At 42.8% G+C, this 11680-nt stretch overlaps 1 protein-coding gene across 2 annotated transcripts in view; it reads right to left on the reverse strand.

Moving 5' to 3' along the window:
* The window catches only part of LOC308310128 (serine/threonine-protein phosphatase 2B catalytic subunit gamma isoform-like), a 34786-nt gene extending 27007 nt beyond the window's left edge, over positions 1 to 7779 (reverse strand). The window contains exon 1 of one of the 2 annotated variants that reach the window (XM_080756257.1): positions 6764 to 7779. In XM_080756257.1, the coding sequence (XP_080612383.1) occupies positions 6764 to 6827 (64 nt within the window). In that variant the 5' untranslated portion in view covers positions 6828 to 7779. The remainder of the gene's footprint in view (positions 1 to 6763) is intronic. The other variant, XM_080756256.1, reaches the window with a different exon arrangement.
* Between the last annotated feature and the right edge of the window lie 3901 nt (positions 7780 to 11680).

Here is an 11680-nt window from a genome sequence, read left to right on the forward strand (position 1 = left end):
TCTTTGCTTCTTGGGGGGGGGGCCCTGGAACAACATATTTTCAGATGGGCCAAATACATACCTTGACATGAAATAGTTAGAGAACCACTGACATAGAAACATAGGGTTTTTCAGAAAACAGGATTTAGAACACATTCGTAGAATCAGGTCTCTCAGGTCTACTGTAAATGGGTTAAATCCAAAAATAAACAAATCTTTTAGTACAAGTTAGTAGTAGCAGGGCTTGACTTTACCAGCCACACAGAGCAGAGCAGCAGTATTAGTTACTTTACAAGCCAGCGCAAGAGAAAGAAGACATGCTGGCCTCTATCCAAGTGACGTGCGTGTGAGCGTGTGTGTGTGTGTGTGTGTGTGTCCACCGAGAACTCTATTCTACACAATGTGTTCCTCCCACTGTGTCAGACAGCCAGACACTCAGGCACAGGCAGGCCTGCTTGTTCCCTTTACAAACAGAACGTTTTCTCACCTTGAAGCTCAGGTATTTCAAATGCAATGAATTCTGGGATACTAGTACTAGGCACAATCTGAACAAAAAACTGTTTGATCACTCTGTTGATCTAAAAAACGATGCTCTACATTTGTACTCTCAGAGTTAAATTAACATTGATTTTACAATATAAATTGGGGGACCCAGATCTATAAATAAATGCCATTAAATGGGGGTCCGTAGACTAATGGGTGTCAAACTGGGGGTCCTTGAAATTAAACGGGTTGAGAATCACCGTAAAATCTTATGGGGGGTCCCTGGCATAGAATTAGTGTAAATTCGGGGGTCCTTGACATGAAAAGGTTTGTGAACCACTGTTCTAGGCCGGATAGCAGTACTGTGGATAAGATCAGAGCTTACTGATCTTCAGGATTTGGGCATTCTGAACAAAGTCCTTAAACCTTCAGACGGTAGACCACCAGGGCTACATTTTAAACCCCATTTTGGGCCTGGAACCCCCGTTTGGTGATTTAACCATTATGTTATACTTTAACTGTTGAAAAATAGCATATCTACAAGCTCATAATATCTATGAGCTTGTAGAGTAATATCTACAAGTAAGACGCGCAAACGCGGGAAGCGAACGCAAGGTAGTTATACTTGTTCGTTGCCATGTTCCAGCTTGTTGTGCATTAACCATATAAGGAGTCCCCAAAGCAGCTATACGTCCAAATATGGAGTGTGTTACATCAATCACAAACAAATCACTCAGCTCCATATATGGGCACAAAAGGGGGACACACAGACACACAGACAGACATGATCTGCTAGGTCTCATAGTAAGTGCTCATTGCGTTCGCAATGTGGGGCAGAGGTTCATGGTTGGCATCTAGGGAGTGTGTGTGCAAAGTTTGGCATTGACCGGGTTAACGGTGCCGGAGATTAGCTGTAGACAGACGGACAGAAACACACACATAATTCCTGATATGTGACCGATAATTACTGTGCATCCCTCCCTGCTAGCAACCTTTAAATAAAAGTAGAAGAGATCGTTTTCGATCTCATTCGTGCCCAACTCTACTAGTACTAGTGTGAGTTGCACTTGCATTAAGGGCCATGGTTTTGTTGAGCCCAAAGCAGAGCTTACATCATAGGACAGCGGTTCTCAACCAGTCCAGTGGTCCTTGAGGGGGTTCCAGGTGGTCCCCAGTTAAATGATACGTAGAGTTGGTAACCCTTGAGAGTGTAAAATGAAGCCAAACGGAACCGAGAGGGTCCACTTGGTTTAATTTTACACTCTCAAGAGTTCAATTATTCCAAACCCATTTAGGCCCAAAAGGCTTCTAAATCATGAAGGTTTTCTGAAAAACCTCATGTTTCTGAATCAGTGGTTCTCACAGGGTTAAAACCTCATGTTTCTGAATCAGTGGTTCTCACAGGGTTAAAACCTCATGTTTCTGTATCAGTGGAGCTTAATATTTATAATAATAAAACCTTATGTTTCTGTATCAGTGGAGCTAAATATTTCATGTCAAGGACCCCAAGAAATTGGCCGCCAACCATCATCTGAAAATATGTTGGGAAAAGAATGTACTATATATATTGAATATATATTGAATATATTCAAAGATTTGCGCCACATTTTCACGATTCTTCAAAAATAGCAGACCTACAAGCTCGTACCACCGCACTCAGTAGCGCGCTATGAGCTTGTAAGTTGTAGATCTGCTATTTTCCAATAGCTAAAGTATACCATAATGCTTAAAACACCAAAAGGGGTTCCCGTCGAGAATGGGTTAAACGTCTGCATTACGTCATCTACAAGACGTTTATTTACGCTACACATTTAGAGAGAGAATGTAGAATTATTATTTTTGATGATTATTTGCCTGTTACTGTATATCTCTCCTCATGGTACCAACATCAACACAGCATGGAATTGTGGACATAACTCATATCCAACGACAACACAATGTTCTGTTCTGGTGCTGGACTAAGGTAAGTACAGTGAAGAGAGGAGAGGAGAGTCCGCACACAGGTTAGCTCCAAGGTGTTTGCTTTTTATTCAATACATCATAAATAAGCCGTGAACGGCCTTCATCAGGTGATCACCTGATGAAGGCCGTTCGTTCACGGCCCAAACGTTGTGCCTGATTTATGGCGTATTGAATAAAAAGCAAACACCTTGGAGCAAACCTGTGTGCGGACTCTCCTCTCTTCACTGTATAAGTGTATATTGGGTCTGAGTCACAATTATATGTTATAATTTAGCTATTGAAAAATAGCAGATCTACAAGCTCATAGCACCCCACCGAGTGGCGCGCTACGAGCTTGTAGGTCTGCCATTTTTGAAAAAAATCGTAAAAATGCGGCACGAATCTTTGAATAGGTATATATATTCTTTCAGAGCGAACGTTTTTTCTATTTTGACGTCAGGCCTAAATGGGTTTAAAAATCTCATCAAATGGTGGTCCGTGACTCCGTGGCTCAAACGCAACGGGCGAATACATAATGGACCTTGACGTGTAAAAAAGGGGTTGAAACCCACTGTCATAGGAGACCCAGAACAACAACAACATGGCCCTGCCCCACCGAGCAGCGCCGCGGCCCGCCGCCGACGTGGCAGAGAAGACGACGCTACGGCGCTACTATACCGGTGCAGCAAAGCCCCGTCACAAGGAGAGAGAACACATCAATCATGGATGAGGACACCGAATCATTACACATGCCAAGGCGATGCAAATGGACAGGGAGTGATTCAATTACCACTGTAACTAAAGTTAAAAAGGTCATAGCATCATCATCATCATGCTGTTGTTGTCAGCTGGAAGTAATCTATTTAATCAATTATGAAATAATTAATTAATGATACTTTCTTTTTTTAGTATAGCCACGAATACAGAGGGGGGGGGGGGGGGGATCGGATATACAACCTCACAATCTTTTCAATATATTATAGTATAAAATAGGCGTTCAGACTAAATCGCTTTAATATAATATTTCTGTGTTGATTTGGTCGTTATATATCGTATAATGAAAAATAACTTCTCGATTGTTCAAAAACGAAAATGGATAGTTGTTTGACAAATACATATATGATGTATTTATCTGCATATGAGAGGGCAGAAACCAGTCTGTATACATATATATATATATATATATATATATATATATGGTATTTATGAGTTACTTTAGTCTGTAAAATCATGAGGGACAGAAATATACAGACAAATAGGCCTTTTTCCCCTCCATCCACATCAGGGGCTTCAACAGAAATGCCTCTGGCTGCTGTGCAGCAGTGCTGCTCAACTGTAGACAAGAGAGCTGCTGATGGAAATCTAGCCATACTGTAGATCAGGAGACTGTCTGGTCCATGACCATGACATAACCATGTGTGAAATCTAGTTTGTTTCCTCTTCCTTGTTTCAGAAGAACAGGAGACATATACAGTAGAGCGTACAGTACAAACACAAGGCTTGAAACCATGTGACAAATGGATGCGATATCACGCCATCAAGGTTTTCTCTACTTGAAGAAACATGGATGGATAACATCAGTTATTATGTAGGGCAGGCCTGTGTCGTGTGTTTGTGAATACAGTACAGACACACGCACACACACCCGCTGACACAGATCTATATCAGTGATCCTGTAGACCGTTTTTTTTTTTGTACATACCCGATAAATAAATTATTCTCAAATGTGACAAGTTGCAGCAACTACAACCACTTATCGCATTATCCCAGAAACTGTGCGGACCTGCAACGGGGTCAATTTAATTCAGACCATACTTGCAATTTCTTGCAGCTATAGTTGCAAGTTGCAACAAGTCGCGTTGCCGAGTCTATGGTGTGATGGACTTGGTTGGTTGGGCAGTGGGAGGGCTTTTAGTTCCATTGATCCAAGGCTCTGAAAATGCCTGCGGTCCACCCATCTGACCACTTAACATGGCCCACTGTTGAGTATATATTTATAAATATAATATAGATTTTTTTCATGGGGCATTGTCGCTGCTGTTTTATGGACATTTAATATTTGATTTCAGTGCTCGTGTTTCTTTGTTTGAATAACACTACACTACATAACACTACACTACTGTGTACTAAGTGCTAAATTAAGTAATTGTCCCCATGTTGTGCTGAAAATGCTTGCGCTGTGTGCGTGTGCATGCCATGCATCAATGACGTGTGCATCATGTGCATTGTTACGCATCATGTGAAATGCATGAAGAAGACGCACACAGTCCTAGGTTTGGGGGTTTGAAAATATGGTCCGCTATCTATGGTCTACCCTATGACACGAAATAAAATGCTTCTTTGGGAGACAGACAAGCTAGCTGCGTGGGTGGGCAGATCATCGAAACCTTAATAAAAGCATATTCATAGCCAAGGTGACCACCGTCGAAACGGTGGATGTTAGTAAAAACAGAGAGAGATATGTTGTGTGAGCGGTGACCACCGCAGTGTGTGACGTCATGTTGTAGTTTTCAGTGGTCACCTCTTTAACAGAAATGTCTCTAAAAGAGAAAACCAGCACTCACGGAACTCATGTTTTTAAAGGCACTCTTAATTTATTTAAATGTTGACATGGTATGCTGCTGCTCTGCATTTAAATACATTAAGAGTGCCTTTAAAAACACGAGTTCCGTGAGTGCACTGCTGATTTCTCTTTTAGAGAAATTACTGTTAAAGTTATTTACCCGAGTAAGAATGCGACAGAATGAGACAGTTTGGAGTTAACTGGACTATAAATAGGACTATAGGAGGTACAAACATACAATGTAAAAACACAACAGCCAACAAGACAATGAAGACATGTGCATGACTGAGGAAAACACCGTCAGGTACTGTTGTTCTACACACAGAAATGTGTGTATTATTTTTCATTTTTCTGTTAAGTTACTATACATTTTGCTGCTGCATGAGCTTTTACAGATGTGCATTTTATTTCGTATGTACATAAGTAATGTATTTCTTCTTTACTGATGAATTGAGCACAATGGATCAACCACAATGGAAACAAACAATCCCCCTGCTGGGGCTATTTTAGGTGTCATCCTTTTAGCATGAACTTTTGACTGTAAGTTTGTGTTCATCTCGTTAATAAAAGTACAATCTATCTGTATTCATCATTGTGCAGCTCATGTGCAGCTCTGGTGTTGATTGATTGATTGATTGAAATATGTATTAACAGTTTGCAGAATTGCAGTACATTTCAAGCACAACTCAATACAAAGGCTGTTAACTGTGAGTGGACTGTGGACCTACACAATAAAGCATTACACTTGTTTACAAGAGGGGTCCACCTTGTTCCAATTCATCAAAACAATTACAGACGTACAAAATATACACTTCTAATATAGCCAAAGAACAGAACAGGAATTCATCATATAAAAGGAGGTAAAAAAACAATAACATTTCGTGCGAAATGAAGACTGGGGGTAATTTACTCTGGAGCAGCATTACGACAGGTTTAATGCCCTCCCGCTGATTTACACTGCTAAGCCTCTCTCTAAACCATTGACACCATCATACCCCCCAAACCCCCTCCTCCACCCACCCACACACACCCACACACACAGTCGCCCCCCCCAACACACACAGCTAGCTTAAGTGGCTAGCTCATTAGCCTTACTGAGGCATAACGTTACACGTACACCGACTACTAGTAATGCTGTCTGCTGCTGTCCTCCCTCCTGTCCCACCAATTTTGATCCACAATTATTGTAAATTAAAACATACATTTAAAAAACATACAAACACATTTGGAGCTGCTATAGATGACAAGGGGTCGACGTTTAAAAAAAAGAAGAGAAAAAAAAGGATCGTGCCACTGACTGACTTGAGCCCGAAAAAATATGTCACAATAATTTGACACCTTGGCTTGGCTGGTACATCTATCCTGAATACCTGCCTCAATTGTTGTCGCTTAATTCTTTGATCAGCACATGGTCGTAAATTCCTGCACCGTTGTTATTGTTAGTTTTTAAAGGGACAAAATACAATACACCATTTTTTTCCCCACCGGTTATGATACAGTAAAATTCTCAGCGTCAATTTAACCGCATAATGCTGTTCAAATCAAACCCTCGCATTTGCACACCTTCTAAGTTAGAAAAAACAAACCAAAAATATGATAATTAATTAAAAAAAACACTGAGGAGTTATTTCTGACTGTGTGCAGCCAGCCAGCCAGCAGTATAATATAATTGCACAGCCGATCATGCTAGCTGACATTAGCATCGGTTAGCATCAACCAACCACCAAGTTTGTGCAACAGCAAGAAAAAGCCAAACCAGAAAACAACTCAGAGACACAGTCCAGCAACACCACCTACCTTTAATAGGCCGCTCGACGGTGGACAGTTTGGGCACCTCTTTAGCAGGAGGGGTAGACGACATGATCCCCTTCTTCTCCTTCTCCCCTCGGATGAATTCCTAACTTAAAGACCCCACACACCAAAAAAAAAAAGAAGAAAAATCCTCCCTTCGCCTGCCTGCCTTCCTTCCTTCCTCCTTCCCTAAACTAAACTAGCTAGCTATGCTAGCTTCAAAAAGAAAAGAAAAAAAGAAAAAACGCAGCTAGCCCGATGCTGCTGCTAGGCTAGCTAGCTATATAGTAGTGGCTTCCAAAGATTACCCAACCAAACACCCCCCCCCCCAGATTTTAAACACCAATGTCTGATGGCTTCAGCCAGCCAGCCAGCAGCGCAGCAGGGGTGATGATTCTGATGAATGATGCCTGGCCGGGATGATGATGTTGATGATACTAATAATTGATTGTTGTGTGCTGCTGCTGCCACTGTCTGCCGCCACACCACCACCACCACCATGCAGCAGTACGGTGCTACCACCAGCAGGCTGCCTTAGCTGTCACTGTCACTTTCTGCTGCCTGCCTAGCCTTGCCCTGCCCGGCTCTCTGACTGGGACTCAAGGATCTTAGTGGCTGGGAAACGACCCTCCCGTCCCGTCCTGATCCCGTCCCGTACCGGCCCCGATCTCTGCTGGGCTGGGGTGCTGCTGCACGGTGATGACACGTTCCGCTGTCCTGTCAGTGTCACGCACACACACACATATGTTTTATAAAAACCTTTAGTCAGATTGTTTTTTTTATAATCTTGTTATTATGAGTATGACTCTCGCTCTCGCTTATCTCTTTATTGTTTTTCTTTTTTTTAGACGATCGAGGAGTGGTGTGTGGTGCATCTGTTCAAAAAGCCCCCGCTGCCTGCCTGCCTTGCCCAGCCCTACCCTAACCCTGCCGCGGCTGTGGGTATGTGGGTGGGCGTTGTGTGCATGCCGTGTGGTGTATGTGTGTGACTCGTCGTGATCCGATGTTGTGAGGCTTGGTTTGGACCTCTATGGTTTGGACTCATCCAGACCCTCTTCTGTCGGATTACAAATTAATCCACCACCACACACAACAAGCGGATTTCCTACAACAGGGCTCTAGTATGTGTAACAGCGCGTGGAACTGTGGGTAGTGTAGTGTTTGGTATAATAAGTGGAGAAATTGTGAGAACTGGTCCCCCATTCCCAATGATGCTCCCCACCCCTAGCCCTGGTCCAATGCTTACAGCGAGTGAGAGACACTCGCTGTAAGCATTGGACCAGGGCTACCCCACCCCATACCATGTGTGTTGTGTTTTGGGAGAAGGACTGGGGACTATTTTGTGGGGGGAATTAAATATTTTGGAAACTATTTCTAATTACTCATTCAATTTGGTGGAGAGATTCAGCTCAATGGAATTCAAATTTGTCACTCTGTGTAGGCCACTGCACCCAATACGCAGTCTGCAGCTCTCATATAGGCTGCATAAAGTATCAAATAAATCCATTTGAAAGTTGACAGAAATTTGGAATTTGGTTATTAAAATAGGTAAATAGCTACTTTTTCTGTGAGATCCACATGGACCGCATTCTCTTTGTGCAACATATTACACATGGACAGGTCACCAGGCCAGTGGGGCCACTGCCCAGGGGCCTTTGTCTACCAGGGGCCCATGGACAGGCCTAACAACATTACTAAAACTAGACCGGTGTCCGGCTGTAGAGCACAGAGTCAATAACGATGGAAGTTGGAGATCCATGCCTATGCCGTACCCGTGCCAGAGTGCCTGTTCCAACTTCCACCCATCTGTCTGTGTCCCTTTTATACCCATGGAGATTTCTGTATCTGTCTCTCTGTGTCCCTTTATTCCATATATGGAGTGTTGTGTTGTAAGAACAACTGTAGTTGTAGTACTACAAGGCCCATGCTATACCGACGTATAACACACTCTTTGCAGGGCAGTATAATGTGGGCAGGCTGATGAGGAAGTCAGCTCTCCGTCAGATAACGACTCGCACCAAACCCCGGACTGATCTGTGCTGCTATGAGAACAACTGCCAGCTGCATGGAACTTCCTTCCAGCTGTTTGAGTTGATAAGGCTATCATCAAACTGCAGGAGCAACCTTGTTCTTGTTAACGTCCGTCTTCCCCTATTTTATGTTATGTATACAGGCAGGGTTGAGATCCTTTAGGATCTAACGATCCGATTCCTGAACGTTTCCCTTTAACAATTCCTATATGTGGTTCCAAATGGACCCTTACAGGTCTGTAACTTTGAGAGGGTACAAATGGACCCTTACAGGTCTGTAACTTTGAGAGGGTACAAATGGACCCTTACAGGTCTGTAACTTTGAGAGGGTACAAATGGACCCTTACAGGTCTGTAACTTTGAGAGGGTACAAATGGACCCTTATAGGTCTGTAACTTTGAGAGGGTACAAATGGACCCTTACAGGTCTGTAACTTTGAGAGGGTACAAATGGACCCTTACAGGTCTGTAACTTTGAGAGGGTACAAATGGACCCTTACAGGTCTGTAACTTTGAGAGGGTACAAATGGACCCTTACATGTCTGTAACTTTGAGAGGGTACAAATGGACCCTTACAGGTCTGTAACTTTGAGAGGGTACAAATGGACCCTTACAGGTCTGTAACTTTGAGAGGGTACAAATGGACCCTTACAGGTCTGTAACTTTGAGAGGGTACAAATGGACCCTTACAGGTCTGTAACTTTGAGAGGGTACAAATGGACCCTTACAGGTCTGTAACTTTGAGAGGGTACAAATGGACCCTTACAGGTCTGTAACTTTGAGAGGGTACAAATGGACCCTTACAGGTCTGTAACTTTGAGAGGGTACAAATGGACCCTTACAGGTCTGTAACTTTGAGAGGGTACAAATGGACCCTTACAGGTCTGTAACTTTGAGAGGGTACACATGGAAACATTTGGCACGAAGAATATAATAATTGTATCCTATATCCTGCCTGCCACACAGTTGATTTGCTTTCTTATCGGTGCTAGGTGTGTGTGTGTGTGTGTGTGTGTGTGTGTGTGTGTGTGTGTGTGTGTGTGTGTGTGTGTGTGTGTGTGTGTGTGTGTGTGTGTGTGCGTGTGTGCGTGTGTGTGTGTGTTTCCCTCAATCCAGACCATAGTCTCTGCCCATTCACTGAGTGTGATGGTTGACAATTCAGTTTAATATCAGGCTATGAGCAATCATGGCGTGTGCGTGCGTGCCGTGTGTGCGTGCGCAGCACCGGCCCGATGTCATTGCGTGGGGATAGTTAGAGCAAAGCCTTTATTTACGAAACAGAAAGATTTACATTAACTCATTACGACTGGATCTTTATATTTGCAAAATGTGAAATAACTTGAATAATTTATAATCCTATGAGCAAAAGTAGGCTTATGCATTTTTCAGGAATATGTCCATAAAATAATCAACTTGTCATCATACATCATCATACATCAGCCAATCAAATCATCACATTCCATTCTACACACACAAAGCTGTGCATAGGAAAAAATACTTTATTGAAAAACCATGGCCCATGCATGCATTATAGAAAGACAATATCAGTCACCAGAACCAAGGACATGTACTTTTCAATGAAGGCGTTAAGGAGTTTGAAGTCAGGTTTGTATACAGTAGGTATATTTCTGATAAAATGAAATATCAAAATATTGAATCAAGCAACGTAAACACTGTTCTGGGGTGCACACAAAAGCCAGAGTGGACATATAAATATGACCCCAAACATCTCTGAAAGTGAATTAATCCCTTTAATTAACAGTTATTAAGGGCTATACAAGCACATTTGTGTAACCTTGAAAGCATTACATTATCCAGTGTCATGATGATGGAGTATAAATTGAGTATCAATTAGCCATTACCTCACCCAGTACTGGAACTATTGATTCCTTTACTGTAATGTACAGTCGCTACTGTGTGTATCGATTGTGCCCATACATCAATGCCATTATACATGCTCTAATTTACAAACCTTTGCAAATTACTTTTTGGTTAATGGATTGTATATTTCTTGTTGGTTTACATGACGTGGGGAAAGAGAAGAAGAGACAAGTAAAGTAGAAGAGAAAAGTTACATAGTGTATTTAATTCAAATTTGATACAGCAGGAATCCACTGAAAGCGCTTCGATTTTCCATATTGGCAATTACAGTATGGGAGTGTGCATGCAGGGTAATGTAGACGTGGTCTCCTTTCTGCAGTAGCAGTGCGAACTAATTTACTTGCACTGTCGGACTGGTCTTTCCCCCTGAGGTGAGCTTTTGGTCGCAGCATGCAGACAACATGCGTGTGGAGTTGTGAAAGAGGCTTATATGCAGAGGTTTGGTGGTGAAAGCAAATGATGAGAAACTGAAGTAATAGAATGATGCCCCACACTGGTGCAGCAAATACACCTGAATATACACCTAAACCTAACCCTAACACTGGTGCAGCAAATACACCTGAATATGCACCTAACCCTAACACTGGTGCAGCCGCAAATACACCTAAATATACACCTGAAATACACCTAACCCTAACACCAACACTGGTGCAGCAAAATACGTACACCTGAAATACACCCTAACATTGGTGCAGAAAAATACACCTGAATGACTTAGAGAGGCAGGGGCTGAAATCCCATAAGAGGGCACTTTTGGCCTAAAATTGCAAAAATAGCAGATCTACAAGCTCACAACGTGTCGCGGACTCGCGGTGCGACGCGTTGAGCGCTTGTAGATCAGCTATTTTCAGGGCACAACCCTGCACTCTTTATATCTACTGGAGATGCAGGTGTATAGTATACAGTGACGGCGCCAGGGGGGGGCTGGGGGGGGCTTTAGCCCCCCCTGCTGGAGGCTCAGCCCCCCCTAAGCCCCCCCCTGCCCACAAACCTAACTGTGATGAAAAATATTC

Source organism: Protomyctophum bolini (assembly GCF_963924005.1).
Source record: "Protomyctophum bolini genome assembly, chromosome: 22".
Taxonomy (NCBI): domain Eukaryota; kingdom Metazoa; phylum Chordata; class Actinopteri; order Myctophiformes; family Myctophidae; genus Protomyctophum; species Protomyctophum bolini.